The 23,946-nt window shown below is 41.8% G+C and overlaps 1 protein-coding gene across 3 annotated transcripts in view; it reads right to left on the bottom strand.

Moving 5' to 3' along the window:
• Positions 1-23,946, bottom strand: part of col5a1 (procollagen, type V, alpha 1) — a 77,862-nt gene that overhangs the window by 34,113 nt on the left and 19,803 nt on the right. For 2 of the 3 annotated variants that reach the window (XM_020634644.3, XM_020634643.3), the window contains exons 3-12: positions 19,349-19,562; positions 18,363-18,525; positions 6,652-6,783; positions 4,908-5,015; positions 4,406-4,819; positions 3,423-3,974; positions 3,282-3,338; positions 1,267-1,308; positions 605-667; positions 414-488 (exon numbers count right to left, since the gene is read on the bottom strand). In XM_020634644.3, the coding sequence (XP_020490300.2) occupies positions 414-488; positions 605-667; positions 1,267-1,308; positions 3,282-3,338; positions 3,423-3,974; positions 4,406-4,819; positions 4,908-5,015; positions 6,652-6,783; positions 18,363-18,525; positions 19,349-19,562 (1,820 nt within the window). The remainder of the gene's footprint in view (positions 1-413; positions 489-604; positions 668-1,266; positions 1,309-3,281; positions 3,339-3,422; positions 3,975-4,405; positions 4,820-4,907; positions 5,016-6,651; positions 6,784-18,362; positions 18,526-19,348; positions 19,563-23,946) is intronic. The other variant, XM_065965989.1, reaches the window with a different exon arrangement.

The raw sequence follows: 23,946 nt of genomic DNA, 5'->3' as shown, positions 1-23,946 counted from the left end.
AATGAACTTCCTTCAAGCCACAATGCTGTGGTACACTTATGTCAGATCAATAAAACAAGGAGGGATACTTGGTTTTAAACAAGGACAAAAATCCCCCATGGAAAAAATGTTGGCTTAGAATGTCAAATAAAAACATCCTGTGTTCCTATTTAGCTATTTTCAGCTTTTGTTTTTATTCATTTTTTCGTCATTTAAAATTTTCGAATCATTTTTTGAGGTTTTTCTGCATTTATTTGTAGAGAAGGACAGTGGATAGTGAGGGAACAGGGACGAGAGAGTGGGGAATGACATGAGGTCGGGTGGGGAGGGGCGGAGTCAAACCCTGAGGACCACACCCCCTGCTCATCGGGCATTCAAAATAACCGCCAGGCCATAACCGGCGCCCATCATTTCATGTTTTTTATTATACTTACAGGCAGCATCAGGACAGTTCCAGGGGGTCCTGGAAGACCATCAGCACCAGGAAGACCAGAACGACCCGGTGGACCCTGACACAGAAAATAACACACACACACACGTGAGTACTCGCACACTGACAGAAATGTGTTTATTTTTACTTTTCCGGCTTTGAAGATTATTTATGGAATACACAATTTACACTCACCCTCTCTCCTGTATCTCCAGAACTGCCTGGTGGGCCAGAAGAACCCGGGGGTCCTGGGAGACCCTATTTAAATCCAAAAGCATCTCATTTTACACATATCATACATACATAATACAGCGCAAAGGAGCAGTCATGTTCGCTCTGCTAAAGTTCTCCCCTTTATCTGGCAAAGTGGTCACACATGGGAGAAAGGAATGCATGAGGCAATATGGGACAGCTTGTTGAGTTGTAAATCCTTTGTGTGAGGCGCTCTTTATTTGTCTATAGCTCAATGCTTGAATGGCGCGCCTCTGCAGGACTCCATCTGCAGGGTGTCAAGAGCAACTGTGTCTGAAAAATTGTCCTAGATAAATAATTAAGTTCCCCAACATCTGGGTGAGTCCATATCTCTTCAGGGGGGCGGCTTTTGGACACTCCCTTTGCACGAGGAATCAGGCAGGGAGGGATTTTGATTTCCTTTTTTTCTATCCAGAGGAAAAAGAAGAAAAAAGACTACAAATACAGATGGTACTGACTGTTTGCAGCTCTCTCTTTTTTCTTTTTTCTTTTTTTTTACAAATAATTATGCAACTAATCAGGAGGGTCATAGAATCAAGGAAAACAACCAAATGTGAACAAAAAAAGGAAAGAAGGGGGAGTGATATTGAGACAGATTGACTTACTGTTGGCCCCTCAGACCCAGGCGGACCCTCCACCAGCATTCCCTGAAACACACAACCACAGACATTGTTAAGTGCCACTAGAGAAATTCCCATGGCTTCCTTCATAAATATACATCAATCCCAAGTGTTTGCTGTGCTCATCAATACAGCACTTTAGCTACGGGAGGTAAGTGTGCATGTCCCAACAGTCTCCCAACTCAAAGTTAGCTCACTTAATATGCATTCCTGCCCGTCACTTCACTTACAATGAATTCACAGAAAAAGCTCAAGGTGTGAATGGCTGCAGAGGCGCCCTGAGGTGCTCTCTTACCTGAACAAGCGAAGAGCGCGAAGCACTAATCAAACTGAATTATTAATTTGTTCACACAAGCAGAGCAGCTTTCTTGTTATATGCAGTGTAAAACCAGTCAGTGCATGTTAGAAAGCTTTTGTAAGAACCCCAAATTACAGAGACATATGTTGAAGAGCCGTCTGCTGAAGGTGTGTTGGGACATTTGATTTGACTGTGCGCCCTAACAGCAAACGTATTAAGGATTCAGAAAAAGAGTTAAACAACTGAGTACCGCAAACCTTTCTCTGAGGCTTGAAGGTGGCAGATTTCAAAACACTCAGGTGGACAACAATTTGGAATTAAGAATGAATAACATTTATTTTTACCCTTAAATGATGGGTTAAAAACACAAAAGATGAATGAAATGTGTGTCCAAAATCCTGTTTTTTTTGTGTTTTTAACTTGGTCGGCAAACTGACTATGGATTGGTTGATGATTTTAGTATTTGAACGCTGTCTGTCTTTATTTCCAGATCAAGAAAAAATGTTGAGATGGTCAAATTTGTTTCAAACTTGCAGCTTTACTTAAGTTTCTCATTATGTATTATGTACGCCTGTTTTAGGATCAATATGTAACATTAACTGCACTGACAAAAAAAAAAGCAAGCTCTCTCAGTTCCGTCTCTCAGATGCATCGTTGCAGCTCTGCGGCTGCAGAGGTGTTTGCTTTGTTAGTTTGTTTTTGTGGTGACATGTTGGTTTCCTGCTTTGTTAGGAGGACAGAAACCAACACTTTATATACACTTATTATGTGTTATCGCAGCTCTTTTTTCTTTTTTACTACCAAGCTGTTTCCATTGATCATTTTCATATTAAACAAACTGTTACTGATCTTTGACACTCAGGTTGTGCCTGCAGCCTGCATTGGGAAAAGGACGAGACCTTGGGAGTGGGGAAAGTGTTCATGTTTGTGTAACTGTCTCAGCTTTTGTCAGTTTTTTTTACGAGAGGCAGGACACACTGGGTGGTAATGGGTATCCAAACTGCTTCTCAAAACATGCCTACACACACACACATAAAGAGTCATCTAGGAGGTAGACACACATATAAACATGAAGACACTCCGTCACTGAGCCTTGTACACTGAGTGGAGCTGGGTGACATCTTGTTTGAAGTGAAGCAGCTGTAGCTGTATTACACATATTAAGTTATTCAGTGTCTGGTTTACCTTTGCAGTCAAGGAATAAGAGTTGTTCTGATTTTCACAATGTTACCTATGTTTATACAGAAGTGTCTGAATTAGGTTTGGATGTTTTCCACTTGTTTGTGTTTATAAAAAGCTTAGCGTTTTTTGGCAGAGAGGGTAGGAATACGCTTCCTAATTCCCTTTTGTTCTTCTCCCTTCTCTCAAGTCACCCCCCCCCCCCCCCCCCCCTCCTCTGTTTACACACTACCCTCGCTGTGTTTAGAGATTACAGACCATCCCTGCATGGCTGTTCTCCAAATGTTTATTCTGTAGTCCTGATGACCAGCCAGGAGCGTGGCCTATGAGAAAAGTCGTGAGGGCCCTGAGGAGTGTGTTTGGATCTGGGATTTTCATTCAGAAGCGAGGGCTGGGTTGTATTTAGATGTGGATCATTCATATGTACTCACAAGTATAAACATCCACGCATGCGGTGAGGCCATGTGCAGACACGCAGCCTACATCTGTTACCCAAGTATGTTGTTTAAATAGGGATACTCACAGGCTCAATAACAGCAGGCTCTCCCTTCTGTCCCTTCTCGCCGCGAGCGCCGTCGACCTAAACACCAAACACACTATCAGACCCTCCTCATCATCAAACTAACAACCTCATCCTCAAGTGTGTCCTTCCATTGTCTGTCACCTGTCCATAATACTCATCAGTCGCAGCAGGCAGCACTTTGTCCTCTTTGCCGTTGTAGTCCAGATCCCCGTAGTTGTAATCGATGTCTAAGTCGGTATAGTCGTCGATGCTATCCTCCTTGAACCCATCCAGATCGGTGTATTCGCCCTCGCCTTCAACACCCAGGTTGGTTCCAGTGGCAATAGAGCCTCCTGCTCCGGTACCGGCGCTGGCAGATCCACCTCCAGCAGAAGAAGATCCTCCCCTAGAAACTGAACCAGCGCTTACAGAACCGCCTCCGCCGCCAGTGGTGATGGTAGAACTGCTGCTGCTACTGCCTCCTCCACCCCCAATGTGGACGGAACTGCTGCTGCTGCTGCCTCCTCCAGCCCCAATGTGGACGGAACTGCTGCTGCTGCTGCCTCCTCCACCCCCAATGTGGACGGAACTGCTGCCGCCACCTCCACCAAGGTGGACTGTGTTGCTGCTGCTGCTACCATCACCTCCATCAACGCTTACAGTTTCCACGCCATAATCGTATCCATCATTGTAGTCATCGTAGGCTCCCTCGACCTATACAAAGACAGATATAGTTATTTATGTAAATTGTTGTCTATTATTATTATTGTCTAAAATCAAAGGAAAAATTGACATTGTTTTGGGATCGACAAGTGCTTCCAATGCAGTAGAGCCTTAACCCGATTTCTTGCTCATGGCCAGCAGAGGCGGTATCTATTGGCTACAAATCTTTTGGCCTCCAATTTGACATTTTTTTAAACTCAGCCTTAATGTCTACTGCTCACATGTGGATTGTTGTATTAAAACAAGGGAAAGGGTCGTAAAAGTCAGACACAGAGTTGAAGGTGGGCCTTTTATAAAGTATAAAACATGGTAATTAATGGAGATTTAAATTGTTTTAGTAGTTAAACAATGCACCTATTAGACCTTCAGGTCATTCTAACAATAATCGAGTGACGATGTCAGTGTAATAAATGTCAACCTACTGATGTCTTATTGCTGGTCATGGTAATTGAAGTTCCTCCTCCGCTGGAAAGGACCCTGTTGATACCTGCCCCTGCTTCCAACTCGATCTTCCCGCCTGCTCCCAGATCCAGCTCACCCCCGGTGCCGACACTGGTGCTGGTGATGGTGACACGTCTGGAGGTGTCCCCATCTGGCGAGGCCGTGGACTGGTCATAGTAGTTCTCGTAGTAGCCATCGTAGCTGTCATAACGGCCGGCCTCCTCTCCGTAGGCATCTTCTGCACCCGTTGCCGCACCTGCAGAGCTTGACGACGAGCTGCTGGAAGAGCCGGGGGATGAGCTGGAGGAGATGGAAGTCAACACTTTGCCGCCAGTGCCACCAGTACCCCTCAGGATCTCCTCGACTGCGGTCGCCACACTGTCTCCATCTGTCTCCTGTAATGCATGGAGGATATTTTTTATTTATTTATGTTTTTGCACATGAAACTACACTATTGAGAATAGTCCATTTGTGTTCCATTACCTTGACTTCTTTTGTGGTTGTCTCTGTATCAGTTGTCGAATCATAAGCCTTGCCATCTGCATCATCATAGTAGGGATATTCATAATAGTAGTTGTCCTCCCTGTTGTTCTAAAGGACAGAAACATAACACCGTCACACAGCTGGAATAAAAATCTATCAACGATTAAAATTCAAATATGCCCACTGCTCTGTTGCTCGTGGGTGCTGTAGTGCTGATAAATGTGCAACAGACTGGCCATGAATCAGAATCAACACAGGAATGCCTTCCACTCACTGAAACCTCACGCTGTATCTGCTTGTTAGAACTTGTTACGACTGAATGACAAATTACTTTTCCACTTCTTTCGTAATGAATGAATCCAAAAAAACAAAAAAACAAAAAGGTCAAGTTTATTTTAAACTTTGCAGGCACTTTGACAGGCCCCAAGGAGAGGTAAAGGTCAAGAGGGGGAGCTTCCCGTCTGTCTTTTAGCACTTCTCTGACACGCCTTTACTTAAAATGCACACACTGATTGGTATTCAGAGCAGAAAGCAAGCATGGTGAAGAGATGCAGGCTTAGGCAGGCACCACATAATTCCTGAACATTATTAACTAACTGATAACTCCATCCTTCCCAGTCAGCATTTTCCTCTGGCAGAGTGCGATACTCTTGCATAAGCCAAGAGGCTCTTTTCAGCACAGGATCCAAAAAGATCTGATTTGAGTATTAGAGACAATTATGGATTAAGGGACCTGAACTTCCTTGAGTAAGGTCAGCCATGAGAACAAATTCTGTTGCCTGTGGTAATGTGATATGTAATGGCCTTGACTTGAAAAGGCTGAATTTAAAGCCTCTGGACATTTGGCTTGAACGAGTGAAAATACATATCAAAGTTAGAAGTTTCATTAGAGTCAAATTTGAATGAAAATAAACGCTCCTATATAATAGACCACCAAGTTCACAAAAAGCTAATTTTGCTGTTAAGACGATTACACAAGAGTGCATTTGCAAGTCCATTAAGGTTTTGACCGATTTACCCGGCTCAATCCTTTTTTATAGTTAGCAGTTAGCAAACTCTTTCAACGTTAGCGTCTTTACCCCTATTTGTTTTCAAAGCTGTGAAGGCAATGCTAAATGATGTCTCTGTAGCTTCAGCAAAAGCCACATTTATACAGAGCTTAACCACCACCATGTCGCTCAACAACCTCCACCAGAAATATATACTACATTACAGAATGCTTTCCTATCCCTGTCATCACAGTTAGCATTGGGCACGAACATGCTGAGAAGCCACCAATGTATTTAAGAAGCTATGAATGTGATGTTAAATGCTGGCTCTGTAGCATTCGCAAATGCTATATTATTACAGAGGTAAACTCGTAGCGCTGACACTGAACTCTTGCAACTGCAAATACTCATACAGTTGACGCTCAAAAACCAAAATCTTCGACTCGAACGCTGGATGAAAACAGACCGAAAGCTGTGGTTAACTGGTACTAAGATTGGTGCCCAGAAATAATTTTGTTATTTTGGTAATAAATCTTGGAATATGACCACACCAAGTTCAAACCAAATATCACGTCAGTTTACATAAATTTAAATTATAGTCATTTAAAAAAACAAAACCACTTTGTAATACTTCCCAGAACTACTATGTTAATAAGACCTTACACAGTAAGAAGGGTTTTGTGGATTTCAGTTTCCATTGGTTTTCAAGCTCTGATTTAAAAAGTACATGACAAACCCAGGGTCTGGTTACTCACATATTCATCGGTGTTGGGGTCCTGGTTCTGTGGCTGTTCGGGCGATGGCACTTCACAGTCAGGGCTGTAATGCTCACAGTAGTCATAGGCAGCACGATGGTCTGCTACAATCATTAGCTGCTGGATGTCTCCCTGAAAACCAGAAGAAACAGGAAGACATTAGACTCACTGGACACAAGCCATACATGTGAATAAACAAACAAACAGCAACAAAGATGGCCGCCCTTCTCACTCCCACACACTGGGGAAAAAATTACTGAATATAAACAAATAAAAAGTTGCTGGAGAACATCTGTGTGAAGCATTAGCACATGCAGAACAGGCAGTGGTGAAAGTAGGTCAAGCCAGGGGGAAACTAAAGATGACTAAATGTTGAAGAACTTTGTCCGTGGTCCAAAAGTGTCATTTCAAATCAGAGTCGCGAACAAGCGGCAAAAAAAAAAAGGCTTACAACAAACAAGAGAACATGGAAGAACTGACTTCATTTAGCTGTGGAATATGACAAATCACAGACACACATACACGAACAGATGAATGGTTCTCAACAGCCTACATACTGTAAGCTCTGCCCCAGATCTGTAAGGGTCCTGAGTGATTTTGCGTTTGAGCAGATTCTGTTCAAGCAAATGGATCAACCTTGAGAACATGAGCAGACCTGCACTAACAGATAACTGACCTGAGCTGTTTGACTTAAAAGTGTGTTTCCATTTACTCATTTGACATGATGGGGGATGAACCAGAATCAGAAGTTAGAAATTTAAAGAAAGTGAAGACTCAAGGAAGCCGGAACAAAGAAGATTGATAGAGAGAGAGAGAGAGAGAAAAGGGAGAACAAGAGAGTAAGAAGAAAACGGCTCTGAAGGATCCCCAGGCTACGCAGGGAGCTGGGTGTGTGTGTGTGTACAGTGTGTGTGAGTGGGTGTGTGTGTTTGCCACATGTATCTGAACAGCATGCATATGGCACTGAAAAGGCTGTGTTGTGTCTATCCAAACATGTTCTTCCAAATGTAGTGATGTCATCCCACATCAATCAAACACATTGTCAACTAAGTCGAAACAAATATATTTTCAGGGGGGTATGAGAATCCCGAAGCAACGCAACTATGGGAACAAAAGTGTTTTTAATTATGTGCGATTGCCAAAAAATCTGAGATCCGTCAACAGCTCTTCCCAGCTTAAATCCTCCACGGATTGCTCATTTCTGACAAACAGGAACGGACTGTATTTGTGGTCTAACCAGTGATAGTTCTGCATTCGAACACACCACCAAACCGCACTCCCCGTCTCAGATCCTTTAATAACACTTGCAAAACAGCCCACAAGCTCAGCGCCTGGCTTATGTTATCAGCAGGGTTTATGGGGGATGCAGGAAAACAAATCTCAATACTTCCTCCAAGGCAGAAAGCCTGAACTAGCCATTACGCTTCTCCCAGGAAACTTTTAAATGGCTACCTTTGAGGCCTAACTTGATATCAGTACGAGAGTCTCTCTCTCCTTCTCCTGGCAAGACCGCCTGTCGCAGCTGCACCGAACGGGGATGATGGGAATTCAGTGTTTGAAATGAGGTCACATTCAATAAGGAATAAGCCTTCTGCACAACAAAACAGCCCTGACGTCTGGAGCGCCGCAACTGCTTTCCTATTCACATGCCATTCTCCAGTTTGTCTTTCTCTTTTTTTTCTTTCCCACCACTCTCTCTTTCTCCATCTCCCAGAGCAGCCGAGAGGAATGTCAGGGTAGATCCCGTGCCGCAAGGGGTGGGATCGTAATTGTGCCGAGATGAGATGATTAATCATACACCTAAGCATTAATGAGAACATCCTCGCAGCACTGACAGCAGCGTGGCAGCATGTGTGTAATGATGTGTGACATGTACACAGAAAGAGAAAGCGGCGTGTGCATGCTTAGAAAGAAAAGTGCTCTGTTAGAGGGATCTCGCTGAGGCTGGAAAAAGCTGATGGCTGCATTTGATTGTGCTAAGTCTACAGCCAAAGGCATGTGAGAGGGGGGAAAGGGATGAGAAGACGCTGGGGGAATGTGGATCTGAGCTGAGCTGGACTTCTCAGCACAAAGAGTTCTAGCAGTTTTATTTTGTGTTAAAAGTTCTAGCCTATAAAAATGGAAGCCAGGAATTCAGCAACGCATGAAACCAACAGCAGATGGACAGGGACGTAAGAAACGACAGAAACAAGCGTTTCTTCAAGAGGCAGTTTAGTCAACTTAAACATTAAGATCAAATAAGAAGGGAGCTCCAGAAATACACCGGATTCTTCACAAATTTCAACTTCAAAGGGGCTTTTCAATAGGCCGTTGAAGATAATCTGATCACATATATAAAGAGTAACAGAAGGGTTATTACTTTGGTTTGTACGCCTGCTTTTTACGAGTTCTGTCTTTGGATAGCCTAAAAAAGTCGCAATGCATCAGGGTTCGGTTGAATATGTCAAGTGAGCTATACCGTCTCATACTTAAAAATGATAGCCAAGACCCAAGGCGCCTGTTACCGGGTGATGAGTGCACGGCCCCATAAACGGGGGCTATGGTCCTCCAAGCGGGCAGGCTGGGTTCTAATCTGACCTGTGGCTCCTTCGCTGCATGTTATTCCCCACTCTCTCTTCCCAATTTCTGACTCTATCAACTGTCCTGTCTCTAAATAAAAGCAGCAAAAGCCCAAATCTTCAACACGTGGACACCTGGACATTTCTTGACACACAATCATTGGGATTTTCAGAACTCACTACATATCTAAAGTTACTTTACACATTGTATGAAAGAATGCAGTTTCATGTGCACCATCCCTAGTCCATGTTCATCAAAGTAAACACTGATAGACATCAGTATGCAGCGGCGATTCTAGAGTCTGTCGGGGGCCCCAGGCAAAAATCTCTCCAACCAGTGTTCAACACCATTATGTCTGCCAGACGACGCTTACTCCTCTTCCAGTTTTTTTCCCCTGTTTATTTATCTTTGCCACAGACAGGTGTCTAAATTCCTCTAAATGTTTCTTTGGTGACATTCACTGACACAGTTTGGTTTTCACAGAAAGGATGCAAGCAACGATTAGCAGGGGCAACGAGAAGGAGTGCTCAGATGGGGGGGGGGGGGTCCCCTTAGGGAGATTTCCCACTGTCATTGCAAAAAAATGTGCTAATTTTGGGCCGCTGCTTTGGTTGAAGTTCGTGAGCCCTCAAGGGCAGTTGCCTGCCTTGCCTGTTGACAAGCAGCGCCTCTGTCAGTATGACATCATTATACAGTAGGTTTCTGAGACATCTTAAAAACGGTCACAAACTGCGTAATATTCATCCCTTAAAAAAAAACATAAGGGGAACATGCAACTCACTTCACTTCTAAAGCATAGTTAGAATTATGCTAGCTATGCATATATAACTACACAAATTGGGATATGTTAGTGAGTACATCATTACTTGAAACCATACTCGTTCAAACATCCTTGCTTATTTCCTTTTCATCCTCCGTCTGCACACATAAACATACAGCACACGCATTGCTGTAATATACCGCACACCTACACAGAGAAACTATTGTCAAAGTCTTGATCCACCGTGACAACCACTAAAGCTGGTTCTGATTTCCTTTCTTTGAGCCAGGACTGCTCTTTTTCACCACACGTCACTTCACAGACTCTGGTGCCAAACGTTATATAAGCCACTGTTTTACAGATGTAGGAAAGCAGTAAATAATCCGACACTTTACTCCAGCTGTATGCTAATGCAACATTTCTTATTTAGTATTCTGGTACACAGAAACGTAGAGGCTATACTTCTTTATATTTTGATGACATGAAACCACACTTAAACTTTAACGCTTGTGCAGAGTCAGGGATTCAGAATTCAATAAAGCTGATTGCGTAACCAAACACTTAAAAAAGAAAAGGATTTATAGCTTACACTTCAAGTCACATCATGGGAAGCAGATACAGGACACAAAAAAGACTGATTAATACTGCAACACATGCAAAAAAAATCCACACACAAGTGGAACCAATCCCACACCCATACACAACACAGCATAGGGAAGAAAAAAAAAAACCCTGAAATTATACAATCACACCCAAACGCCACAGGGAACCATAAAAGACATGCAATCATCTTTCCTATGCGTGAGGGGACGGTGACATTTTTCACTCTGGAGCATCAAGTGGCACATCAGAGTGGTGCTTAAGGGAGAATTTTCAGACAATCACAGGCTGCAGTTGTCAGCATCTCCCTCGCTTCGGCTGAAATACGACTCTTGTACTGGCCAACGCTCGCCTCGTGTTCAGCTCTGGTGGAAAAGCGGAAGAGCAGTTGCCTGTGGCTGCAAGTTTGTACCGTGCACACTTCACATATCCTGCATGTTAAGGAAACTGTTGCATGCACACATTAATTTATGGGTGTGAAGAAACCTGCAATCAGACTTATCCAGAACACTTGTGATCGCACGATTCTTTCTTTTTTTGTTTCACGCAAAAAATGAAATCAACATTTTGGCTTTAAACCCCAAACCTCACCCTGTTGACTCCCTCTACTTCACACTCACACACTCATTTGTCCCTGATGGATGTTCTGTGTGTGTCCAGGTGGGGGCAGGAGAGTGCTCCAGTGAGATTAAAGCCAAACATTGTCTCCATCTGAACCTGACCCAGAATCATGCAGGGTGGACCGAGTTCATTGTGTTCCCCCTTCTGAATAAAAAGATTTCACACAAGGGCATGGGAAGAAACATCAGTGCTGTTTCAAAAGCATCATAACACTGCTCATGTTTAATAAATGGAGAGAATTACTGCTGCACAAGCAGCTAAAAAAATAACACTCATACCACACAAACTAAAAGCAGGAGGTGACAGGAGCTGACATAGGATTATTTTGACTAGAGGGCGGTCTTTAGGTGATGTCAGTTTCGGGGTTCAGCGTCCCATGAAATTCGCACTTTCTTGGCTTAGAGCGGCATAGCATGAAATAAACAGCAGGAACCAAAGCCAGTATTTCTTCGGGCCCTCTGGGATACCTGATAGCGACTGTTTACCTTAAACGCCCCACAAAACAGCTTAAAGAAGAAAAACTCCAGTTTTCTCATCACTTTTCTGGTCATATTTCAGCACAGGAAAATTGGGTAGGAGGGCCCCCTCAGAGCAGGATAAGACTCTGGGAGGTCCAAGCTCTGGCTGTGTTTAAAGGGGCGAGCTACTTTCACAACATATTTACACAGTCAACCCCTTAGCTCAGAGCCAGGCCTTGGTCCCACTGCCAGCCCACACGGCACACTCACAGTCCCAGAGCCTGGGCAAACTCCAACCTGACCACAAAAACCAACACATTGCAGAGGTCCGCTTGCCGCACAGTGGCCATAAATCAGCATGGGCACGCACACAGTAGCACCCTGGATACATGTTGTCTGCTCTTTATACATGCAGTTAACATGTTTAGAAACACACAGAGAAAGGCCTACTGACTGACTCAACTCCCGGTTTCTCCAGACTGAGAGTAAATTTTCCCCCACATACACTTTCCCTCCAGACTGGAGCTAAATCCCATCGCTCAGAGAGTCTGCCAAGAGCAACAGGACCGTCTGCCACCCTACTTATCCACTACACAGCACCTTGACCCACCTCCTCTGCTTTGTCCTGTTTTTTGGATCCACATCATCCCTAACACCCCCCCCCCCACCCCCCCGGCTTTCCATCCCCCATTTCAACCCCATCTTGTATAAGATTTTAATTCCACGTCTCTGTAGACTTAAGGCAGCCATATTCCCATTTGCCATTCATTTGGGGGAGTGGAAACCAGAGCGTCGTCTTTCGTCAGACGTAGAATCAGAGTGTTTGGCTTGGCCATTTGGTGAATTTTACGTTACAAAAAAAAAGTGCTGAGGGCACACTTCAGGGCTTGCTGACACAGTAAAGGAAAAACAGAAGGACTAGGGGGGGCGAAAGACAAACATTTGACATGGGTTAAGGAAATTCTCTTAATTATCCATGTTGGAAACTCCATCTTCCCCAGGGCTACCAAAGTCTACATCCTATTCGTCAGCCTGCAATGCATGCATATGCATAGGAACAGTCTACATTCAAACTTAAACCTAGGCTTTGTTGTGTTTTAACATACAACATTGGATTAACAAAATCACAATCTCTCCTTTAAAAATGGCATTACAGTTACATTAACTCACAGTGAAATACACAGCAGTAAATCATAGCCTTCAATCTGTTGTAATCCATTATCACGATGACTAATGCTTCCAAAATGAATGTACCAAGATGGATTACTGTTTCCAGCTGGTACAGATTGTAGTTCACACATTGAGTTAGAATTCCTCTCAAATGAATCTCAAATGCATCACGTCCCAACCGACTTCACTTTATGTGTGGGAAAACTGCAGTTCCACACAAGACAACACACTTCATTTGGCAGCACACACAACTGCCAGCGTATTGGGTCAATTAAAAGTCTTCGTTTATAAAGGTTTTTGCAATCATTCAAACTGTTTTAAAGAGGTGTTGATTAAACTTTATGATCATTTTGGAGTGTCCTCTTTGTGGATTTTTGAGAGTAGGTCAACTACCAGGAACACCTCTAATAAGCCTTTAATAGTCTCAATTTAATGGCAACTGGGTGCAAGGTGATTTTCCCAATCATTGACCACATTCTTGTTGTTTTACATTTTGGAATGTTTGGGAGGTTAGATGAGTCTGTTGGTGCTTTCAGTGACTTATTTGTGTTCAAAATGCTCAATATGTTTATAGTAATCTATCTTATTGGATCCGAAACAACTGCAACTCCTAACAGAAGAGCAATTTCCCTACTTTTTAGAACTGTAAAATTAATTTTGGTGCTTTTTGGAAACAGGGCCACATTTCTAAAGCAGTCCAGTCATGAAGACCCAACCAGGCTATCAAACTTCCAGGGCTCCACAAGATAAGCTATGATCTACAGTAGGTCCATATTATTGTTGCGCTGTGACGCTAACGACTCCATCTTGAGTGAAGCAAATTATGCAGTGGGACCTGGGAAAATCTGTAAAAGTAGGTTAACTTCTGCCTCAGACATTAGGCCAAAATGGGCTAAAACTGGACAAAATATATTCTATAAGTGTTGATACCACTTGATAAGTGTTGCCAGCGGAATCAAAGTTATTAATCAGCATTTATTAAAACGTTTTTAAATGTTCCTTTTGGGGGGGTGTTTATTTTCTGCTGTCTCCAAAATTACATTTTAGAATATAGTATTTAAAAACTCTCAAAATATAATAGGGATCTCAATATACTGAATCAGAACCCCTGTATATGGATATATCATGATACATACTGTATGGTATAGCCAGATTTATGTCAATACACATACTTTTTACAAACAGTTGTAAATCATGAATACCTTTAGAGGTTAACACGTCTTTACCTTAGATTACTGGAGCACGTAAACAGTATATAAATTAGCGGGTGCCGAGCAAACATCAGGAAAACTCATGAGCTGAAGTTGAGAAAACAGGATGTGTAAATCTCATCATGCCATCACAATATCAAAGCCCTGGACGAGCATTAAGCTCAAGTGTTGCATGTTTTTACTACTTTTTCCTGGCACTGGTTGCACCATGGGAGCCCCACAGCTCACTTCATCCAAGCACTGCTCCTCTTATCATAATGACTCCCACACTCATTCCATCTCTGATCCTATATTCAGTATCTCTTAACCCCCTCTCAAGCCCATCACCGCTTCTTACCTATCCTACCCTACTCATCACCCCTCGCCCCCACACAAATCCCAACCCCTCACCTAGTTCAGACCAGCAGCCTATCAGGGGATACCAAGGAAACCTCTGGATGATGTCATGTGGTGTGCCTGCTGTTCCAAGACTGACATCAGAGGGGAGAGAGAGCTCCTCATTCTTTCCAGAGTATGACCCAAAGGTTTGGCTCCACAAACCAAAACCTACAGCTCCAGATTCTCCGCCACTCCTCCACACACTCTCAATCACTGAATCCATGTTTTCGCAACACCAAAATACTCCTTCCAATCTACTCTGCTCTTTCTTCTCTGTAGAATGTCAAATTCTTTCCTTTATGGGAAAAACCAAAGTCATTCCAATAGCAAAACAATTATAGGAAATAACTTCAACGCTGCCATTTTTGTCTCTCAGCTCGAAAAAACAGTTACTTTAGCCAAAGGTAAACACAGATTTAGAAGAGCTTATTTCTATGAATGTAACACAAGACAATAGAAAATGACTTTACAGAGCTAATGAAAAACAACGTTCAAAGCTTGGATAAGTTAAGCAATGTGGAAATATTTTACACTAGAATGACCTGAAAGTTAATCTAGGACCTGAGTAGTGTACAATGCTTCAGTCTCAATGTTGCAAACTCAGTTCAGCCATTACATTAATGTGAGGTATCGAAAATTGGGGGAAACATGGGCAACATCTCGTGCACAAAATGACACTATATGATGACCCACTTTTTATACTGGACAAGGATGCATTCACTCAGCTTTTTTTCTGTAACAATGGAGGCCCGAACAAGAACTGCTGTGTTTGCAGAGATCCACCTCAAGGTCCCCTGCGGATTACCTCTGAGTGAGGCCAAGTGAGCCGTCTGTCCTGTTTGTGTTCCCTGAGACCCACCACAGCCATTTGTTTCACTGAACGCTACCAAGAGCAAATGGATGAGCATTAAATTATCTCTGGTTATTCTTGGCAAACTCACTGGGAGGGAAGCAGCAGTGAACACGAAAAAACAGGCGATACATTCTGCAGATGGAGTGGGTCATGCAAGCCTTACCGCCTTGAAGACAGAGAATAAGAACAACCCAGAACAACTGCTTTTATCAACATCAAGAAAAAGTCATGAACTTGACTTCACTGAAGATAATGACTGATTTTAACAGGAACATTACAGTCATTCTGATGGAGTAATTACTGTTTCAAATGCAACAAATGAGCATTGATTAGCAGGTAAAGTACCTGTCTTCTCTTAGATAATCATCACCTTAATTGCCTTCATAGTCTTCTCTGGCACACACTACAGTACCCTTATTCAAGCTACTAAGCAAAAAAACAACACTCTGGCAGTTTTAGAGGGCAAAGACTCTCTGTGTGACCACAATAACCATGCTAGAAACCAAACCACAAACCACCTCAGCTTACAGTAACTGCCTCCTGTCTGCTGTATGGAAAGAATGAACCCAAGCTTCGCTCGAGAAGCATACAGGCAAAGGAAGTGTATATTTCAAAAGATGCGAAAGACAATTACCATTACAAAATATTCTCAACATTTCCACTCATTTCCGGCATAATTCAAAACTTTGTATCTTCATGAAAAAGGAAAAATGTCCGGCCCTTTTACTCTTCCGTGAAGATGCGAGTACCGTATTTGTATATTGCCTTTACTTTATCAAACACGCTCAACATTGATTATCTCTTTAATTCTCACTAAACAATCTTGCTTATGATACACATACATTTACCTTTACTCTGGTGGAAATCTTTGGCGAAATCTGATGAATTATCTCAGAATCAGTTCTAAATTTCGAAGTGCCATTTCTCTTTCTCATTTCTCTGTTTCCTCATTTGACACGTTGTTTTTCTGATGAAAGCCTGCAGGCCAAACTGAATTAATTGACCCGTCACTGTTTTTCATGCTCAACACCTTTCGTGGTAACCGACTCTGGCAAAAGTCAACACAGCATCGAATTTAACTTCGGGGGGGGGGGGGGGGGGGGGGGGGGAGAAGAGGGCAGTATGAGAAGGAACAGCCATGAGCACAATTTGGAAACTATGTGGCATATTTTCCATTTTCTGCACTCACTGGAGCCTGTCCTGTCTCCCTACTGGCAGACACACAGCAGGAGGCCTTTAAACATCTCTCACTAAATATCTGTCTGTTCCCACGGTAACAAACAGTCAGTTACAGTGGTTCTGATGACTTTTTGTTGTCCAGACAAAGATATGCTTTTGACAAACTTTCAACTAATAAGAAATCAAATGTTGATAGCAATAATTCATATTTTGACTTAAAGTAGAACAGTTGTAATTGAGTTTCAGATTTCCATAAGGGACTTGTTAACTGAAAAATAAATTAATGATGGAAATCAACATTAACATTTTAAGTGTTGAGAAAGAAATTGCTGGCTTGATATGTTAAAGTTGTAATTGCTACTAGTCAAAGTTGCATCATGGATATGAAATGTGTCTAGCCACAAGCATGAAACAGTGTAAATATACTGTACTTAGAGTCAGTAACAATCTAAATTAATCAATTTACTACACATTCTTTGTAATATAGAACTGTACTTTACTTGAACATCATCGTAAGGTTTTACAAAAATAAAAGCATAAATCTATAGTATGCCACTACTATATTTTTCTTTCTTGTGATTTAGATTTTTAAAAAGAAGCAGGCTTTGGTTTTACAGCTTAAAATGGTTAAGAATACATTTTGTGTTTACACCCCATCATATATCTCCTCTTGCTCCTATAGCTCTGCAGACAAACTTTTGGGGAGGTGATGTCATATTTCATTCTTTTTGTCTGTTCCCGTTGAGCAGCAGTGAGGCTAAAGGTCAGCTGGCTCAGCATCAGTCACATCAGTCAGCCTCTGTTACTAATTATTATTGAGGGCCTCAGCCTCACAGACTAATCCCCCTTTAAACAAGCACAACTCTGACAGGACAAAGACAACACTATTCCTTGTGCCTTGTGCCTCTCTGTGTGTGTGTCCCTCACAAGGGTCATGTTTAGGAGGCACAAAAGCCCATTTTAGGCACCATCCTCCTCCTAACTAATTCAGTGAGAAACGAGAAGTATCTCAGGTTGTGATTCAAATCAAGTGTCTCCAGGTGGTAGAAAAACCCCCACAAAAATCCTCCTGTTATTAGTCAGACTAACATTCATCTTTCATCTTCAGTCACAAAGCTTTTGTGCACATAAAAAGAGGAGGAAGGAAGAAGTAAAGCCCTCATTCTAATAATGAAAACCTGTCAGTGCTTGTAAAAAACCTCTGTAAACAAAATTGTTGCAGCCTTTTCAGAAAGACAATCCAGACGTGAAACCACACAGAGAAATCCTACTTTTAGGATTAAGCAATAGTAGCCACATTGAGGCCAAACTACAGAATAGTAACAACACAAAATAACAGATGCAGACTTGAACAGCAAACAAATGCAGCACAGTTTGAGATTTGGAACAGAATTGGAGGACATTTGTTTTTTTATGTGGAGTATTTGGAATACATGTCACATTGCAGTTAATTTGATTTGTGATTGTGTGTGTACGCTTGGGTGGCAGAATCATTGGGAATCAGATGTTGTGGATGGAGGATGTGGTGACCACCACTATCACCATACCAATGACACACTCAAAGTTAGGCTTTGGGGATGACCATTATTTGAACCACCGCCACATGTGTCTGTACTGTAATCTTAGCAGAGGAGCTCATTTGCCTTTATCTTATTGGCTGGAGAATCTTAAATCAAAATCAAGTTGGCCTTGGACTTGTTTAGTAAAACCTTAAAAATTGCAATTGCATCCAAGTCAAACCTATAAATCAGTGTACCCATTCCCTTTAACCGATAATTTCATGTAGAGTTACAAAAGTACCAATTGGACCCAGTTTAAACACTGAAACATACAAATGATCCTAAATGGTCCAAAACTGTAATAAATTGCATTAAAAATAACATCAAACTACTGTAGATTATGAGTTCAAGTACAACTCCTACCTCAAAGACTTCTTCATCAAGTATCCTTGTTCCAAACACTATAATTCCCTTGGTATCGATGATGGGGTTTGGGCTTCGGAGCAGCTTCTGGGTGGTCTTCTTTTTACAGTCCAGAATGAGGGTGATGGTCTGCTTGTGCACACTGATGGCCACTCGATGCCATCTGTAAAAAAAAAACGAAAAGAAAAAAAGGTAGATGCTGTTCATTCACACACGTACTGGGTTACATGCTACTTGCTTAACATTCTGCTTAGTGCCCCTATTGTGTTGGGACTTTCATTCAAATTCAACCCATTCTGTTATGTGGAGAGAATTAGAATCACATTTGACTCCCTTAAATCACATATTTTGGTGGTACAAAGAAATTCTATGCTGTGCTGGTTAGCAAAATATGCAAATTTGGAGACACAACAATGCTAGCCTGTTATCACTCTTCATATTTGGCAGCTTGGTTGGCGGCCCAACACATCAAAATATGATACTCTAAGTACCTGTCTAGCTTATTGTTTGGGTGGCGTCAAAGCCAGTTATGTCGAATGAAGATCACAAAAGTCTGCTTGGGTTGGATGTTGGGGGAGGTTAATGGGTCAAGAAAAAAGACCTTGTCAAACATTTTATTTATTAATCGTGATTAACTAGTTAATGCAGACGGCCCTGAAATAAATGTATATTCTAGAGTTGCGTAACATACTTTGGAAACCTAGGAAACCTATGAACACTGGTTAGTTACTTCACTACATAGTTATTCTATCATACATTTATACAAAAACAAATACCTTCTTTCCTTAACCTAACCAAGTAGTTTGGGTGCCAAAATACAACCAAACTGGCCAAGTGTTGCTTCACAAACAAACACACAAATCCACCTGGCCCATGATTGAAGGGACAGACACAAAAATAAATAAAAAACAGTCTTATACTGACGAATAGAAGTGTATTTAAAATGATCAATGGATGATCATAAAGCCCACAACGAGTGCACCTACTTTCCGTCAGCTAGATTGACTCCTCTGAAAAGTGGGTAGTCCTCAGGGCTGGGTTTCCCCAAGTGGTCCTCGTACAGGAACACAGGAGATCGGCCCACCTCAAGTCCTAGCTGCTGGATTCCCTGTTCATTGTACACAGACATGAGGAAGGACTGGCTTCCCTTCTTCGGCTTCACTGTAGCCATGATGGAAAAGTCCTCCGGGAACACATCACCTGGCAGGGAGGATGGTGGATTGGACAGAGAAGGAAACAGTTTGGAGAGTCAAAAGTACGCCGAAACTATTCGTCATCGCTAGGAGGAATGAAATAATATGTTTGTGTTCAGGATTTTGTAACCTTATTATTTTTAGGAGACTGAGTGTTCTTTTTGGAGTCCACATAATACGTGAAGAGAAAAGTTTAAACAAACACAAAACTGGTCATTTAGATTGGATGTTTTTGAAAGATGGACTCTGAGTGTCAAATGGAAACATTAGTGAAATGTGCTTTGCCAAAAGGTAAAAAGGATCGGAAGAAAAGTCTGAAGCAGAAGTGCAGAGAGAGTAGCTTTCAGCAGCACAGGATGAGACACATAATTACAAAAGCAGGTGATCCTGCGAGAGTTTCTGGAACTATCCTTCAAGCCTCTCTTCTCCACGTCGTTCCTCTTCCATTGCTGATCTACATAACAGACACTAAGACAGTAGAGATTGAAAAAGATGTAATAAGGAGTAAAAAACTGAACAGGGGGAAGAGTTCAAGTGTATAAGTATAGAAAGGTTAAGAATTTGGGAATTTAACACATAAAAGGTAAAGAAAACAGTTTGAAAATGACGTGTTTGCCTCCATCTGCCTGCTTCCACTGAGCAGTCTCAACTATTTCCTGCATTTTGCTGCAATGTGAGACACATCTGCCAGACAGATTCCCTTAGTGGGGTGTTCTCAGGACCCCAGAAAGAGGGCGGCCTTTCCAGCCATCTGAGGAGACAGTTTTTGAGCTCTGATGTGGAAGTCAGACTACACTCAAAGCTTTCTGATCTTTTAGGCTTGGAAAAAAGCAAAGACAATGTGACTTTCACAGAAACCACAATTGTTATAAGATACCAGCAATCTGGATTCGTCCTAACATAAGCAAAGAAACCCCTCTAGATTCTAGTAGCAGAGTCTTGCTGTTCAGGCAGTTCAGAGCAGAGATTTCCAGACGACAGGAAAAGAGAGGCAGGGCTTGTGGCTGCAGTGGTTTTGTAGCACCTCGTGCAGCCATTAAAACCCCCTTTTTCTCTGCCATGATTTTCAGAATAATAGATGGAAAATGCTAGACTGGAGTGACTTTGGTTGAGGCAGCCAATCAGAAGCTGTGTAGAAAAAGACGCCTCAAAGAGAATACGTCGGAAACCTGAGGTTAGGAAGAGATAGCGGAAAAGAGAAGCCAAATAAAAAGAGAGAAGCTCCAAAGCAGATTCTGCTATTGACCCCTATTTCATTTATTCGACACACTTTCACCGGGTTCCCGTCTGGGTGACTGTTTGCCTTCTTTCCTTGTCCTCCTGCCTTCTTCTACGATTCCTTCATTAATGCCAGGCATCAAATCTCATCATGTGGAGAGCACATGTCTTGGCAGCGTGCTCCCACAGGAATTCAGCTTGGCATCATATGAGAAGCATCGCTTTAATTGACAGATGCTTCAAAAAGAAGGTGTGAGGCGGATAACAGAAGAGAGAGAATATAAGAAAAAAAAGCATAGAAAGTCTTACATGGAAGAGTTTTAGTGGCAGATGAATATTAGCTTTATAAATCAAGTGTTGTGATGCCAAGTAAAGGATGGGAAGGGATACCACAGGATAGAACTAGTTGAAAGAACGTTTGTCAGTACTTCCGGTTGCGTGTCTGTCACAGAGACAATGACTCAGCGCTGGCTCAGGACAAGCTGTGTGTGTGGAGGTCACAGGTCAGCTGTGGGGTAAAATGGACACCATGGCACAGAAGGGGGTGGGGGGTTGAAATGGCTAATTTTAAAAATTCAAGGTACTCCTGTTGCAACCAGGATAAAACTGTCTCTGGAGTTAAGTAGTAATTACACAGCTATGGTTCTCATTCATGAGTTTGTGTTCATGCAGTGCAGCCACATGTTCCCTGAGGACCAAAATGCCTTCAATAAGAGGAGGAAAGATCAAAATTAAGGATGAGAGTAGAAATAGTTCAAATGAGTTCTCCCTTCTGTCTCTTCCTCCTCAGGACCTCATAGCAAAGTAGGAACAGGGGTTGTTCAAGAAAAAAAGCTCAGGTTTCTCTGGAATGCGTCTTTCAAACCCCGACTTCAGGCCACCAGATGAGAGATACCCCACTCCTCATTTTGAGTGCGTAAGAGCATGGTGGGAATGGAAAGGCTGTTTGGTGCCAGAAGTCCTGCGAGTTTACACTCAACATCGCCATCAGTCTGACTAAAAATAAAGTCTGGGAGACATCTCAACAAGCCAATCAACCCAACAATTTCCTTAAGATTAAATGACCATTTACAGTCGCCTGTCATTTGGAAAAGAGTGATTTACTGGCTTGTAGTTTTGATCTTTGACTTTCCCGTGTGAGATCTGACTGCAGCATTAGAGCAGATAGTGGTTTACACCAGGTCTTCAATTTCACCCTATTGGCATTCTACATATACGCCTCATTTTTTAATTTAAAGACTCTCCCTGAGGAACGCCAAAAAAAAGTCAGGGTGGAGCAGGAGTTATGCCAGCACTTTGGCAGATCATCTCTCCATCTGTCAGTATGCATACAAGCAGGTAAATGGAGTAGAAAGTCTTGTAATTGGTCATTCAGTCATCACCCCATCCGAATCCCTCCTTATAGATGAGGCAGGCAGCATTCCAGTGGGATTGCACATTGCGGCACAGATAACAAGTGTACCTGTACCTGTTGGAGTGCAAAGCATGGACAAAGAGACCAACTGCAAAAGAGAGGAAGATCATCTGTCTTCATTTCTTTCTTTATGTGTCCTTTGTGCAGGTTAGTGACCCTGAATGTACTTGTGTCGAGGTTGGACTGTTAGATGTTCAAAGCCCCAAAAAAACAAGTTCATTAGAACAGTCAGAGTCCCTGTTTTGCATCCAAATGTAGAGATAAAGAGCTACATTCAATGATATGACTTTTTAAGGGATTTTGTACAAAGAAATATAAACAGGAGAACTTTTTTGATTCCTCAGAACTCATTACTCCAGCTTCTGGTAATGACCTCACCATCCATTTATTGAGGCCAAAGATGAAATGATATTAAGGTGATAAATTGCATCTTCCAAGGAAATGAGAGGATGAAACCACTGAGGAGAGCACAATATCATCTTTTTAATGATTAGTACAGAGACATTGGAGAAAAAACGACTGATGTTATTTTCTGTATCAACTATGATGATGAAAAAAATCATGCTAAATTTGATAATTACAATCCTTTTTTTCATGATTGTATTTTGTATTCTTTCAGAAAAATACTTTTTGTATTTCTTTGTATTTGCATCCATACAATCTCTTTATTCACTACAGTTAAAAGCCTCAAATAGAGTCGGCCTCTGCATCAAACTACATGATAGTACATGCATGCATGCATGCATGTGCAAAATGGCTATTTCTAAACTATTAAGTACTAAGTGCCTCATGTATTTTAAAATAATGTCTTTCCTGGTCTATTTTTATTGCTATCCCCGGCCTTTTAATCATTTTAGATGCATCTTCTCTCGGGTTGGGATTTGCTGGGCAACTCATGATTTGATATGATACACATATCCACAATATTTTATAATACTGTATGATACAATACGAAACGAAACGAAACAATATGATACAATATGTAACGATACCTAAACAAAATTAAAGATACCATCGGATACGATACGATATGTAACAATACGATATGTAACAATACGATATGTAACAATACGATATGTAACAATACGATATGTAACGATACGATATGTAACGATACGATATGTAACGATACGATATGTAACGATACGATATGTAACAATACGATATGTAACGATACGATATGTAACGATACGATACGATACCTAACGATACAATACGATACAGTATGTAACAATACAATACAATACCTAATGATAAAATATGTAACGATACGATACCTAACGATACGATACAGTATGTAAGACCCAATACTTAACCCTTGATAGTGGTTAGCCATTCTGTGATAATTGATGTATTGCAAGAAAATCTTGCAATGATACACCCCCATATCTGATTTACTAAAAAAAAAAAAAATACTACATGCCCCTTATAAACGCAGGGATAATCTATTTATTCACAGCAATTTAGTCTCCCCTCTCATCATGCCTAATCCTTTAGCTCCGTTTCCCCACTGTCCAGTATTATCTCGCTGTCACCATCTTATTATTATTTTATCCTGCTGTCAACTCCCTCTTTGGCCAAATAAACTTCTGTTTATGTTTTATTCATTTCATCAGAGCCACCGTGAGGAGTCATGAAGTAATGATGCAGTGAATCCAATTGGGAAATCTGTTTGAAGCACTGTATTTTTTTCTAATTAAAAAATCAATATTAGGCACCAGCTCTTCGATAATTATATTATACGTCAGGATGATAATAT

The sequence above is a fragment of the Labrus bergylta genome, chromosome 17 (assembly GCF_963930695.1).
Source record: "Labrus bergylta chromosome 17, fLabBer1.1, whole genome shotgun sequence".
NCBI classification, from domain to species: Eukaryota; Metazoa; Chordata; class Actinopteri; order Labriformes; family Labridae; genus Labrus; species Labrus bergylta.
Note: the sequence above shows the minus strand (reverse complement) of the source record. Positions and strands in the feature narration are given on the sequence as shown.